Source organism: Phycodurus eques, chromosome 3, assembly GCF_024500275.1.
Source record: "Phycodurus eques isolate BA_2022a chromosome 3, UOR_Pequ_1.1, whole genome shotgun sequence".
Lineage (NCBI taxonomy): Eukaryota > Metazoa > Chordata > Actinopteri > Syngnathiformes > Syngnathidae > Phycodurus > Phycodurus eques.
Window position 1 is genome coordinate 19,263,622 of NC_084527.1, and position 14,755 is coordinate 19,278,376.

Consider the following 14,755-nt stretch of genomic DNA (forward strand, 5'->3'; position numbering starts at 1 on the left):
CTGACTCCTAACCGGGAAGAAGGTTGGGGAACACTGCTTTAACCCACAGTAGGTGAAAATCTGTGATATAAAGACCATTAAAAAAAAAAAATTTCATAGTTTTACTCAATTTCACGTATCACGGGTGGGTCTGGATTGTATCCACCACAATAAACGGGGGTTCAGTGTATTTGAATATAGCGTGCAGATGTTCACCTATGTACATTCTGTCTTTGGACATGGCCGCCACAGCGTCCTCATGGCTGGTGAAGTAAACGTCTGCCTCGCCGCTCGCCTTGCCGTCGGGTCCCAGGTCTAGGCGGATCCTGGACGCCACCACCGGGGCAAAGAACTGTAGCACGCCAGAGTAGATTTTTAATAATGATATAGTATTCATAATAAAGCAGTTATATAGTAACTACCTTAACGATATCCTCTCCAGAGACGTGGAAGGGAAGTCCTCTCAAGTGGACGTGATGTGACAGGTTGGAGAGTTTAGGATTAGGAACTGATACAGCAGCTAAAAGAAGAAAAACACAAATGCTGTACATACTTTTAGAAGATTGTCCCATTTTTTGTTTGGGACAGGTTTTTGCACCAGATGCCCTTTCTAATGGAACAATCCAATGCATTTTTAAAAAATGTTAGTCATGTTTTCTGTCATTTATAGTTTGAATATACGGTGGCGCTTTGAGATACGAGCGCCTTGACTCGGGTTTTACGTCTTGAGATACGAGAGGGAAATCTGAGTCACGTGTGCTTCAGGACCCCACCACTAGACGGCGGCAGTAAACTAGGACAATGTCAGTTGGGGGCTGCTTTGCCAACCACCAACACATTTTCAAACAACACAAAAGGACAAGACGTTTGGTCCAGTTTATTTTGTGCCTGCATTTTCTGTGTTTGCATGTGATGTGGAGAGCAAATGTTATTACTGTTTTTACACATTACAGTACTGTTGATTGCAATTTTCTTTGTGAAGAAAAAAATTGGGGTGTTTTTTGGGGGGCTGGGCCGGATTAATTGCATTTCTAATGATTTCAATAGGGAAACTGTGATTTTAGATTCAAGAATTTTGAGATAAAAGCATGGCCACGGAAGGAATTTAACTTGCATCTCATTCTCAAAGCACCACTGTAGTAACTTTTCTGATTCAATTCAATTCATTACAATTGAAGACCCTGTAAAGTCATTTTATGTTTTGTCTCTGAAACCTTGAAATACATATGTTGGAAGAGAAGTGCTGAAAACGTGCAAAGACTGGGAACAATTTAGTCCAGAATTGTTGAGATATAACGTTACAAACTCTTTTACGCCATCTCAGTTGTCCGGATTTTTTGGGCAGGGCTATAATATGGCCCAAGTACGCACTTGGGTTTCTGGGATGATTCGGCCCTCCCCCACTACGTATTGAGCGCCTTCAGTGGCTATTCGGCACAGTTGCCACTTCCTTATTAATAATAACTTTGGTCCATTTCTATCACTACAGTGTGCAGTTGGCCATGGTGCTATGCCTACAAACCCAAAAATGCATCTTCCCTGAAGTGTTATGATGTGTTTTTTGTTATTTGGACTAGTCTCTCTGCTGTGTGGCCCTATACACAGTGTCGCTACCCTGACGGCTCTGCAGCCCCACGCCAACCCGCCAGCCTCACAAAAAAACAATTCCCTTTCAGGGAAAGATAACTATTACATGCGCTAGATAACAAGCTAACTGGCTAGCAAGCTGTCGAGGCAGCGAATTCGCCAGTACGGCGTCGGCTCGGCCGCCTCACGTGGTTTTGTGTCGTGTGCGCGTTCACATGACAGTGAAAGTTAACTGTTTCATAGACAGCAACAGTCAGTTTGTGGCTGTGAGCCACAGAGCCACTAACATGTATTTGACTGACAGGTGAAGGGGAGCATTCAAATTTGGCAGACTTATTCATCACTCTTCTATGTGATGAGTCAAATTTAATAGACATTTCTTTCATCCCTGTACAGGGTTTTTAAGTTAAACTAGGTTGTTGTTGTTTTTTTTTTTTAATATATATTTTAATAAAATGAAAAAAGTACAGCATTTTAATCTGATTTTTTTAATTGTAATTTTAGGATCAAGGATAAAGGGATGATTTTTTTCATTCTTTTATTTTGAAAATAAAATATACAATCGAGCCACCTTTATTTTAAATGTTTGATTTTTAGGTTAATTTTTTATTTAAAAAATTCAAAATAAGTGAATGGATATTTTTACTATATATTTTTAATTATTAAGGATGATGGCTGAATCATGGTCTTTTTTATTTCATAAATTAAAAGCTCTGAGGATAAATTAATGTATGGGTTTTTGTAAAACAAAAGGATTTTTTTAATGTAATATTAAATTCAAATAGATAAGGATGGATGGATGACATTTTATTTTCTTAGGGGTGCAAGACAATACTGTGTCTGGGGCTACACTGAAAACCAATAGCAAGAATTGAAAGGATTTACATCATCATACACAAAAAAAAACTCCCAAAAAGATTTGCGCACTACTCCATTGTACTTTTGCATTATAGCTTACCTAATACCTTTTTTCAACATTTTGACAATTAAATCTCAATTTGTATATATTTTTTTATTTTTAGTCTGCTGTAACGTGTACATTTGTCAACTTATCTTGCACCCAAGTCCCTCAAGTGCGCAGATTTGTCATCATGAGCATCAAACATTTTAAATACGGACAATGACGACTAAAAAGTGTCAAGACCAATTTTAAAAGTGTCACCAGGTCTGGCAGGTGTGGCGGGCGTGGGTATGGGGCTGACTCTCTTCCTGGTCGTTGTGTCGTTTGCGCTTTGTGAAGAACTCCTCCAGGTTGAGTGAATCTCTTGACTGCTGCTGGGAAACACTTCAATGTATCTGTCACAGGAAGAGGGGGAAAAATACAAGAGTGTTTATGTCAAATAACCGTTAACCCCCACTATATATTATGTCAAATAACCGTTGACCCCCACTATATCACGGTGCATCGTTTGCACCACTGCTTGACTTTCGCTAGACAAAGCTACAGTGTTCCCCTGCATAGTCGCAATTTGCAACTCCCGGATTCACCCACTTGTAGATTTATTGGGGGGGGGGGGACCTCTCCTCCGTTATTCATTGTAAAACTCACCTAGAGAATTTCCTGCTTTAGTGTTCAGGCCAAAGTGTTTTCTATAAAAGTATCGCTTTTGTTTTCCTCCGTGAATAGTGGCGGTTGACTGGACAATGTTAAATTCTCGTTCGTTGCTGCGCTGTCTCAGAAGATTATATGCCTGTGTTGTTATACTGTCTGTCTGCATGTGGTTTCCCCTGAATAAATATCAGACCTGTTCCCTATGAGCTCTCTGTCTCTGTGCAGAGCTTCATCGGCTGCTTCCTGTGAGGAAAACCACACAAAAGCGTCCCCAGACCTTCTCCCTCTGCTATTTATCACCATAGTGATGCCTTTCTCCATGATCTCCAAACCTGAAACAACCACAAACACACACACACGCGCGCACAGTTTACATACAGTATGTGCCGAAAAGCATAGGACAATTGATTAGGTACACCGCACTCTACCATAAAAGAAGCGCACAATGTCATCCTCAGTGCATGTGAAGGGGAGACCTCGGAGCCGGACCACCCGGGTATCGGCGGGAAACAACGCCGCTTTCTTCAGGATGCCCTCGGCGTCGCTGTTCGTTACCTCGTACACTGAGAAGGAAGAGGAAAAGCATACCTTGAGAAACAGTTTCTTAGGTACAACTGCACTATGATTATTTCAGTAATGATTTAAAATTAGGATAGCTGCAGGATGAAGGAGGCCTAATTCATAAGTTCATTTTAATGTTGCAATAATTGCCTTATTTGGATATATGGATAGATGTTTTGACTCCAATACAAAAACATTAACAAGATGGAACGGTTTAATTTTTAAATGTTACTTTAAATGTGTGAAGGAATGTATTAATTTATTTTCCATTTATGTATTTTGTATTGACTGCATATATGTTTTAACTATAATCAAATCATTTTAAAGGAAATAAATATGTTCAAACATTAGGAATGACTGAATTTTAAAATGTTCATTTTCATTTTTGAAAACGTAATTGTATTTATGATTTTTTTTTTTTTTTTTTTTTAATTACGATAAAATTGAGGCTGACTGGATGTGTTTTTTTAACAACAGTGAAATAACATTTTAAATAGAATAAAAGAAAACAAGCATATATTTTCTTTTTACGACAATCTTAATTTTTAAATAGAATAAAATCATGAACGGGTGCATTAATACAATAAAATAGTATTTTAATAATGAGGCATACCAGTCATAACTCTTTTCAAAGCACTCAAAGACACTTTATAATTACACACGTATTATTCATTCACTCCACAGTCACGTCCTGGTAGTGGCAGGCCCTGGGGCAGTCTGACGGAAGCGTGGCTGCCATCCTGCGCCTACGGCCCCGCCGACCGCCACCAAACATCCGACCACATTCATTCATGGCAATGTAGAGTTAAGTGTCTTGTCCGGGGACCTCATCTTAAATTGTGTTTTTCTGAGGTTAAGAAGCTCATACCTTCCACGTAGCGAGGGCCCAGGTACTGACGGTGCTTCTCCAGCGCTTTGCTCACATCCTCTTCGTGCTCCATCTCCACAAAGGCGCGTCCCGACGGCCTCCCCTGGTGGTCCACGGTCATGTGCACACCCAACGTGCCGTCGCGGATTCGACATTCTGGAGACACAATGTTGAGTTCCATTTCCTGTTCTGCAGCCATCATCACACTTCAGACAGGGATTTTTTTTCGACAAGTATAAAACTGAATGGCAGATTTTCCTTCCAATTGCTTTGAATGATTTTCAAGGATTTTCAAACAAGCTCCACCAGAGCACCTAATGTGCTCTAGTTGAATCAGATATGCTTGGTTACAAATGAAAGGATGAATCAAATAACTCCAGCAATTTGTTCACAAAAATATCACTCAACACGCAGCCAACCAATTCGACACTCTTATTCAAGGACACCCATGTCTCTCACCTTTTAAAGCCAAACACATTCATATTCACAGACACTACAGGAAACCTCGAGGATGGCAACCTCAAAACACAATGTCTGCACCTCACATGCAGGTTACTTGTGTTTAGTAATACAAATCCAGTTTTATCCAGTTATTGCTCGATTAGTCGATGAGATAATCAGTCGAATACTTGATTCTAAAAAGATTCGACAGTTGAAACTTGCAGCCATCATTTTAAACAGATGCCAGCTCAACCGTTTGGTAGACCATGTTTTTAAAGAAAAGATTTAACATTCATAACAAGTTCGCTTATTGTAGCATTTAAACAAAGGTGCGCTGTTGCATGCTATACAGATTAGCTACTGAAAATGGTAATATTTAATATTCTACTTCCATAAATGAAAAAGAAACAAATGATTAAAATACAATCAAGCCAATGCCTCTGAATGTCTTTTTTTTTTTCCAAGTAACTTTTTCTCCTGCTTTTGTCATTTTCATCCTCTATTTTTTACCATCAAGTGAGATCACAACTATTTGATAGGAACTCATATTTTTAAAACTTTTGATAAATGTGCAAAGGAACGATAAAATGCTAAAAAAAAATAAAAAATTTAATGCTTATTAAAGGGTTAAATGTGCTTTACTGACTGGTCGAGATGGTAACAAGTAGCAAAACATACAACAGTCATCACGGGCCTGCATATACCGTACATATGGTTCGAACAGTCACACCTCTTCCTCAATTTGGGCCAGGAAAAAGCCTCAGAGAAGCATTTTTGCTTTCACCTGAGAAGAAGTGCACGAGGTCCTGGGCCGTGCACGACCACGGGAGGCCTTTCACCTGCACGATGTACACCTCCTTCGTCCCGGTGGGCATTGTGTCAGACTGGTAGGCTGGAAGAGGAGGATATTTTTCCTCACATGACGCCTGAAAGATACAAAATAATGAAAAGGCAATGGTGGCAAAAGTATTCACACTTTCTACTTAATTACAAGTACAGATACTTGTGTAACAACAGACTTAAGTAGTGATTCAACTCATTTACTTTTGTAAATGTGAAACACTAAAGACTGAAATGCACGTGAGCACAATATTAAAAAAAGTTTTTTTATGTCAGTTTAATACAATACCTATTTTGATAACTTAGCGCACACTGTTTTCAGTGATTCAGTCAAAAACTCTATACACTAAATAGTTTCCCCCTTTTATCAACTTGTAAACGGGAGTAAAAAAAAAAAGTCGACAGAAAGCTAAGACCCCTATTTCACTGGCATGGAGACTAGTTGGCGACCCTGGTTCTGGTTATGGAGAAGTAAACCTGATTAACAACGTTTTCTTCAATTTAAACCACATATTATTGTTTTAATCTTAAAAACACATCAAAATGCTTAATCCATCATGATGGTTTCAAATGCTGCCGCCCTCTCCTCACTCAATGCACTCTTGCATGTTCTTACTGCTCATATGCAGACTGGATTCATAAAAACAAAACTTGTTGGCAAAGAGGAGAAAGTGAGAGGAAAACAAACAGGTTTCAAGGTCTCAACCTTTTCCACTGTGGCACCGAATGTACATAAATCGACGACAGCAACAATCGGACACTCGTCAGTTTCAGCAGCGTTGCTGTCAGTGTCAGCCGAGGAGGAAGCAGTCGCGATGAAGTGGGAAGTGACAAGAGTCACGCTTTTCAGGACCAAGACGTGAGAATTAAAGCGGTCAAAATGGTAAGCTACATTGATGTTGATTCATTTTCTTATCAATTACAGCAGATATTAATCAGTGGTTATTTACCTGTTAGAAAATGATCTTCAGGATTTATTTTAAGGACTTTATCTAGCTCGGGAATAAGGAGACTTTTCTCATATTTGCACTTTTAGTTGATGATAAGGATCAATATTTAAGATCTCTGCGGGGGCCCCATGACTGGGTGTACCTTGGCCCACCATTTATACGACCCTGAAACAGGCGACGCCAACTCACCTCGCTGCACAGGCTACGCTGGGTGATCCTCGCGACGGAGGGGCACCGGAGACGACACAAGCCCCGAAGAGAGGCCGCTGTCCGGGTCGAGGAGGTCCAAGTGGGCCGTGGAATGAGCGCACACCTTGCGGTCGTCTGGTGACTCAACGCCACACATCGCTGGACTAACGTCAACATTGACCTGCTGCTAGCACTCATGCTAGCTTCGACTCAGACCGAGAGTTTAAGAGTTTTAAACCAACTTAAGTATATTTAAAAATAATAATAATAATGATATAGGTTACTAAAAACGCATTTATGTAACTCGGAATGGGGAATTATGACGCTGAACGTGCTCACGTAGGTCAATCTGTCAAGGACGCCGCACGCGACGTTCCAGGGCTAACCGGTAAAATATTTAGGGTATCCGGTTAGGGGTTCAAAATAAGACTAATTTAGTCCAAAAAAGATAGTTCTCCTCTCTTGTATTTTATAACTTCAATATCCTTATATTGTTATTATCAATATATAATAATCCATTGTACCACGTACCCTCAATTCAAATTTACTGGGGAATGAATAGGTATATATGGTTTTATTGTGAATATGCAGTTCACACGGAAGCGATACTGCCGCTTAACATAGAGTGATTATATTTATTACTTCCGGTCGTTTAAAAACAAAATCTCAAGTGTTCATCGCCACCTATAGGCCTGGATTCTAGGAGAAACTGACAAATTCTGTACTGCAAAGCTATCCATCCATCCATTTTCTGAGCCGCTTCTCCTCACAAGGGTCGCGGCCATGCTGGAGCCTATCCCAGCTGTCATCGGGCAGCAGACGGGGTACACCCTGAACTGGTTGCCAGTCAATCGTAGGGCACATACAAACAAACAACCATTCGCACTCACAGTCACACCTAAAGGCAATTTAGAGTCTTCAATTAACCTAGCATGCATGTTTTTGGGATGTGGGAGGAAACCGGAGTGCCTGGAGAAAACCCACGCAGGCACGGGGAGAACATCCAAACTCCACACAGGCGGGGCCGGGGATTGAACCCGGGTCCTCAGAACTGTGAGGCACACACTCTAACCAGTCGATCACCGTGCCGCCAACTGCAAAGCTAAATACAGTAAATTGTTTTACAGTGAATTAAAATGGTAAAGTTTGATGGTTAAAACGCAGTTGAGTGCGCTGATAAGAAGATAAATTACAACACAAAATCCAACTTCTCTATTTTTTCAAGCCTCCAGTCCCCACCCTTATTTTCTCTTCTGTTTTATGTATTTTTAGTTCTCCACTTGCACCATTTTGTCAGTCTCGAGTCTGAAAAAAAGAGAAACAGCTCTAAATAAACTATTAAAATCCAACAAGTAGTGTGATAATATCTACACAAACGTACAGTACCTTGCCAAAGTATTCACCCTCTTGGATTTTTACCCATTTTGCAACATTACAACCTCTATTTTAAAGGACTTCTTTATCTGCACATTATTTGATGGATCTGCACAAAATAGTCTAAGTTCCGAAGTGTAATGTGAAATACATACATTAAAAAGTTTTCTTTACATCAAAAAATGTAAATTGGCATGTGCAAATGTATCACCTTTGTTTTAAACCCCCTAAATGGCTCTGATGCATCCAATTACCTTCAAACGTCACATAAATTGTGAAATGAAGTCTAACTGTGTGCAATCTAAATGTTACATGATCTTTCAGTATATATGTAACGTACACACCTTTTCCGAAATGTCCCAGAAGCTGTAACGCCAAAGCAATAGGCACCGGTGCTAATCGAACACTGCCATATACACACACACACATAAATAAAAAACTGAAATAGCCTATCTCCTATCCAAGTGAGGAATTCAGAGTAGACATAGTCGGACTCGCCTGGACACACAGCTTGGTCTCTGGTACCAGTCTTCTCGAGAGGGGTTGGACTGTTTTCCACTCCGAAGTTTCCCATGGTGAGAGGCGCAGAGCAGGTGTGGGCATACAGATTGCCCCCAGGCTCAGTGCCTGTATGTTAGGGTTCACCCCAGTAGACGAGAGGGTAGTCGCCTGGTGGGGACTCCTTCGTTCTTCTGGGGGACTTCAACAGTCATGTGGGCGACGACAATGAGACCTGGAAGGGCGTGAGTGGGAAGAACGACCACCCGATCAGAACCCGACCGCTGTTCTGTTATTGGACTTCACTTTTCGTCAAACATTCAAACTATAAGGATGTCCATACGTGCACTTGGCACCAGGACACCTTGGGCCGCAGATCAATGATCGATTTTGTGGCCGTGTTATTGGACTTGTGGCCGCATGTCTTAGACGGATGAAGAGAAGGGCCGGAGCTGTCAACTGATCACCACCTGGTGCTGTGGTCCGACCTGGCAGACCCAAACGTAATGTGCGGGTCTGCTGGGAACGTCTTGGAGAACTTTGCCCACGTCCCGGGCCAGGTGGAGGACATTGAGTCTGAGTGGGCCATGTTCTGCGCCTCCATTGTTGACGTGGCTGACCGCAGCTGTGGCCGTGAGGCGGTCGGTGCCTGTCGCAATCCCCAAACCTGTTCGTGAAGACCAGCGGTGAGGGATGCCGTCAAGCTGAAGAAGGAGTCCTATCAAGTCTTTTTGCCCTGTGGGACTCCGGAGGGAGCTGATGGGTACCGACAGGCCAAGCGGAATGCAGCTTTGGTGGTCTGTGGGGCAAAAACTCAGGTGTGAGAAGAGTTCGATGAGGCCATGGAGAACAACTTCCGGATGGATTCGAGGAAATTCTGGTCCAACAGCCGGCTTCTCAGGACAGGGAAGCAGTGGACCATCAACACTGTGTACAGTGGGGACAGGGCGCTGCTGACCTCAACTCGGGAGGTTGTGAGTCGGTGGGCCGAATACTTCGAAGACCTCCTCAATCCCACCAACACGCCTTCCTTCGAGGAAGCAGAGTTTGGGAACATTGAAGAGGGCTCTCCTATCTCCAGGGTTGAGGTCACCGAGGTGGTTAAAAAGCTCCTCGGTGGCAGGGCTCCGGCGGTGCAGGAGAGCCGACTGGAGCTCTTAAAGAAATAATGTTGATCAATGTTTTTCAAAGTAAAAGCAAAGGTTTGCAAATGTCTTATTTCGATTAAACACAAAGTTAATCAGTCTGTCTTCATGGAGGACTTCAACATATGAGAATATTTAGTGTTGCAAGGCTGAAATCAGAGGATTTGGACAATTTAGGTTAAATAAGGTCTCTATAGTATTAATCGATTATCAAAATAGTCGTCGATTAATTTCATAACTGATGAGTTGATGCTTATTTGATTAATTGTTGCACTTGTAGGAAAACCAATAATAGTACAACACAGTATTTCTACTCGTGCGCCCTAGTCATTTTACTAGTGTGATGAATTGTCCATGCGCTAGTACGCTTTTTGTCCTCACAGGTCGTGGGATGTTTTTTCCAATAAGACACAGCCATTCTACTAGTGCACCCTAGTTGTTATATTAGTGCGCTTAATTGTCTTACTAGTCCATGTACTTATTAGAGCGTTCTTTGTCCTCACTATAGCAGTGGACATTTTTTTGGTACTAAAACTCAGTCATTCTACTCGTGCACTCTAGTCATTTTACTAGTGTGCTGAATTGTCTTACCAGTCCATGTACTACTGTTCTCTTTGTACTCATGTACTCACTACAGTTGTATTATCCATGTAAGAAAGAGCGATTTGTTCTCACTAGTAATAGAAAAATATTTATTAATAAGGCATAGTCATTCTTCTAGTGCACAGGATTGTTTTACTAGTCCGCTTTACGATTGTGGTATTTCCGCTAACCATGAACGCAACGGGAGAGGCGGTGGGAAAGGCAGGTTGTTGACTGGAGCCCTTCGCCTCCTGCGCCTTTCAAGCTAGCTCTTCTCAGTTAACAGCGCAACAAGTGGACAACTTGTCACAGTGCCACTCAATTTTGGACCCCCGTGCCTCCGCTCGCACGGTCGTAGCCTCGATATAGTGCGCAAACCGGGTGACCATTTGTGCCATTTAGGCCACGGGAGCTGGCGTTAGCGTGCAAGTGATGTTGACGAGATAAGAGCAACGGGCTAAAGTTGCTCGTCGTTGGGGGGGGGAGGAAATGGCATGGGGAACTGGCGGTGTTGGGCTTCCCAAAAGCGGCCACTGGGGAAATGGACTAAGTGGGAACTGTTCAGAGCTGATTCGCTGAAGGACGTATTCGTTATAAGTCATATTATTTACAAAGAAAAGTGTCAGCTGCCAAAGTCGTACGGACTGCTGGTGGCCTTCGGGGGCGCTCGCAACGAGCTAGCTGGCTAGCTGCAACGCTGGCTGCTTATCTCGCCAAGTAAGTGTTTCACCTCCCGTCACAGATCACCCACAGCTTTACTATTTAAACACCATATTACCAATATAAGCTGCTAAACTTGTCACCGGGGACAAATAAAGGTAATTTGGCGGTTGACGTCAAGTCGTATTATCCAACTAAGGGAGTGGGAAGTGCCTGTGTTTTAACTGCAAACGCTGTCTTCATAATTTGTCTTCTCTTTGTCATTTCATCGTTATAACATTCATTGGGTCACGTGGATAGGCTTTTAAAAACATTATGAACCCAGGCAGGACGGGTTGCAAGTGGCTAGCACGCTTGCTTTACGGTGCTTAGGTTTTCTGGTTTAAATCCCTTAGACTCCAGCTTCCTTCCACATTCCATAGTAGGTTCATTTCAGACGAAGTTCTCCATAGGTGAGAATATGAGTGCCAATAGTTTTTGTCTCTGTGTGATTCGCGAGTGGCTGGTGACCAGTCCAGTGTGTACCGAGCTTGTTTTTCCTAAAAGTCATCCTAAATAGATTAATTGAACACTCGCCAGTCAATCGCAAGACACATAGAAACAAACAACCATTCGCACTCACATTCACACCTACGGGCAATTTAGAGTCTTCAATCAACCTATCACGCGTGTTTTTGGGATGTGGGAGGAAACCGGAGTGCCCGGAGAAAACCCACACAGGCACGGAGAGAACATGCAAACTCCACACAGGCGGGGCCGGGATTTGAACCCTGGTCCCCAGAACTGTGAGGCAGATGTGCTGGCTTAACTACATGCATTTTATTCTTATTTATAGGTAATGGACTCACTGTCCTTTAACTATATATGTGAGTACTGAGTGAATGGTATAAATGTGATGTGCAGAGTGTGAGTGGAATGTGAGTTGGGGTGGATGAAAGTCGGTGATTTTTACTTATCTTATATACTGATTTGATGTGGGTCCGGTTCTTGACTACACTTGAATTTTGTTGTTTGTTTTGTACAATGACTAAAGAACCTTGGACCACCCGTCACCCTAATGAGGACAAGGAGTATAAAAAATGGATGGATGGATGTTATGACACAATTTTAAGCATCCTACCATTTTGCAAACAAGCGAAGTATGCTTATTTGCACTTTTTTGGCATTTCTAAAATGATGCAATACATTGGTGTGTTTTTTTGCTGAAGTTGACAAAATTGATTTCCTGTGAGTAAATGATTGCACTCGTTGTTTAAAGCTGGGCTTCCCAACCTGTCTGGAAATAGTCAAATGCGACAGTAAAAGCATGCCTTTTTATAAACTGTGCATGCATTTGTATGCCAGTACATTGTTTGCAAACTTTTATTGAGCCAAGGCACATTCTACATGACAAGACTCTTACGCCAATCACGATTATTTCCTCGTTGGGCGAAAAGCTTTTTTTATTGCACTACCTTTCGACAAACCGTATGGAACAGTTTTCAGTGCAAAATAAATATTTAAATAATAATAATGATAGATCATAATAAACAATGTGCCCCAAAAAATTTTACTTTACCAAGGGCTAACTGAATAAATATGCTACTACAAAGTACAATCACAAATTGCAACTTACGGCAAGCAAATACAGTTAATGCAAAAAAAAGCCAATAACATTAGGCTGTAAGCACTGACTTTTCATTTGAAAATTCTCATTAATATAATGAATTGTCAAGGATGTGTTTGTCTCCATTGTTCTGCTTGACGATTGGACAGTTGTGTATGGCCACAAACAGCCAAAATCGTGATCAAGATTAAAATTTTATTAATTGTGCAGCCCTACATACTGATGGTAACCTCTCAATTTACTCACAAAAGTAGTTACTCAGTATGAAGTCTGAGCCCGTTTAATTGAATACAAAGCTGTTCTTTAAAAAAAAAAAAAAAATAATAATAATATATATATATATTTTTTTTTTGTCCTGTTCGGCTGTTAAGTCAAGCAGAATGGAAAATCTGTATCCCTTTTATGCGGAAAGAGTTTTACTGTCACAGTGGAGTTTTTAAGCCGGCCCCCACCGATACAACCGGCCACCCAGCGGGGGCCGCAGGGACCCAATGCCAACCACCCCACCCTACCCACCGACCCACATGCCCTGCCACCCCCCCCCCCCACCTCCAGCAGAGCCAGACGCCCCCCCCCCCCCGCCTCAACCCGCCCGGCCCACGATGCAGTCAGTCCCCGCCCCCAGCCCGAGGGCGGGAGAGCGTCCCTTGTTTGTTGGAAAGGAGGGCGGCTTGGGGCACCCGACAAGGGAACGATAAGGGGGGGAACCCAAGGAGCATCCGTGGCCATGATAGGTCAGCCCCAACACCAAGCAGTCATCCAGCCAGGCCTCAGGAGCACCGCCATGCAAGCAAGTGAGACCCACCTCTCCCCCTGTTACTATGACTGCCAGATCCCCGACTAGCAGTCATTGGCCCTACCCCGTGTATCAGTGCCCTCCCCGAGTGGTGCGGTGCATTAAAATTTGGAGAGGTCAGTGAGCTGAGGGGGTGGGGGCAAGGCTTTCTGACACGACTGCCAGCCAATCCCCCCACCCCCCATGCCCCCCACCTACGACCCACCACCCCCCAGAGATAAGTGTATGTGGTGCATTAAAACATGGGGAGTGTGTGTGATGCATTTAAAATCCAGGGGGGCAGGCAGGGCGGAGGGGCAGGGCGCACGGACCGGGAAACAGCACAAACGTACTGAAACCCAGTCCGCCACCCACCCCCTCCCGATCCTATACCAGTCCCCCAGGAACCCTTTGATATGTTTATGTGCCCAGATGTGATTAGTTAGAAATATATACAGTGAATCGTGTGAGTGTGTGCTAAGTGAGTGATTAAGAGGCATGGCTCATCGGGCCCATTAGGCCGGACAACCACCGACGAAGAGGGCCATCCCACCCAGACTCGCAGCACCAAGCCCGGCCTCCCACACCCCCGCCAGCACCCACTACCCACCCTTGAGCATGGGAGGTGGACCCCCCCCCCCACCCCAAAACCAGGCAGGAAAAAGAACCCCACAGCAGGCCCCACAGGCCGCAGGGGACCATCCGGCTCCCCCACGAGAAGAGGAAGAGGCGAGGAGGGAGCAGGCCCAAGGCGCGACAGTGGTGCCCCAGTGGCCCCACCAGTAGCCAGAGCGGGGGACCCAGGCGGGTGCCAGCCGGGACCGCCCAGCACCCACGGAACATGGGCGAGTCACCATCACACCACCATTACTCCCCAGGAGGTCACCCTAGTGGTTCCCCCCACCCCCGAGATCAGGAGATATTTAAAGCAACCACATGACTTTGCCTTCCCGAGATAGCTGGGATAGGCTCCAGCACGCCCAAGACCCTAGGGAGGATAAGCGGAACGGAAGATGTATGAATGAATGAAATTTAAATGTAGTACAGCAGTACTGTTTTTCAGAAAATTAGTATCGACTTCTCTGCTCTTCAGCGCTTTGTGAAGTAGCGTCAGAGCTAATGTTAGCTATGCTAGTTAGCTGTATTAT

At 43.4% G+C, this 14,755-nt stretch overlaps 2 protein-coding genes across 7 annotated transcripts in view; one reads left to right on the forward strand and one right to left on the reverse strand.

The window, feature by feature from the left end:
• The window catches only part of grsf1 (G-rich RNA sequence binding factor 1), a 9,778-nt gene extending 2,408 nt beyond the window's left edge, over positions 1-7,370 (reverse strand). For 2 of the 3 annotated variants that reach the window (XM_061672352.1, XM_061672351.1), the window contains exons 1-8: positions 6,968-7,370; positions 5,773-5,914; positions 4,548-4,703; positions 3,547-3,681; positions 3,312-3,450; positions 2,729-2,862; positions 402-499; positions 196-331 (exon numbers count right to left, since the gene is read on the reverse strand). In XM_061672352.1, coding sequence (XP_061528336.1) covers positions 196-331; positions 402-499; positions 2,729-2,862; positions 3,312-3,450; positions 3,547-3,681; positions 4,548-4,703; positions 5,773-5,914; positions 6,968-7,165 — 1,138 coding nt within the window. In that variant the 5' untranslated portion in view covers positions 7,166-7,370. The remainder of the gene's footprint in view (positions 1-195; positions 332-401; positions 500-2,728; positions 2,863-3,311; positions 3,451-3,546; positions 3,682-4,547; positions 4,704-5,772; positions 5,915-6,967) is intronic. The other variant, XM_061672353.1, reaches the window with a different exon arrangement.
• Positions 7,371-10,784: 3,414 nt separating this feature from the next.
• jak2b (Janus kinase 2b) overlaps positions 10,785-14,755 on the forward strand; it is a 59,643-nt gene continuing 55,672 nt past the window's right edge. For all 4 annotated transcript variants that reach the window (XR_009768294.1, XR_009768295.1, XR_009768296.1 and 1 more), the window contains exon 1: positions 10,785-11,283. The gene's annotated coding sequence lies outside the window, so the exon portion shown is untranslated. The remainder of the gene's footprint in view (positions 11,284-14,755) is intronic.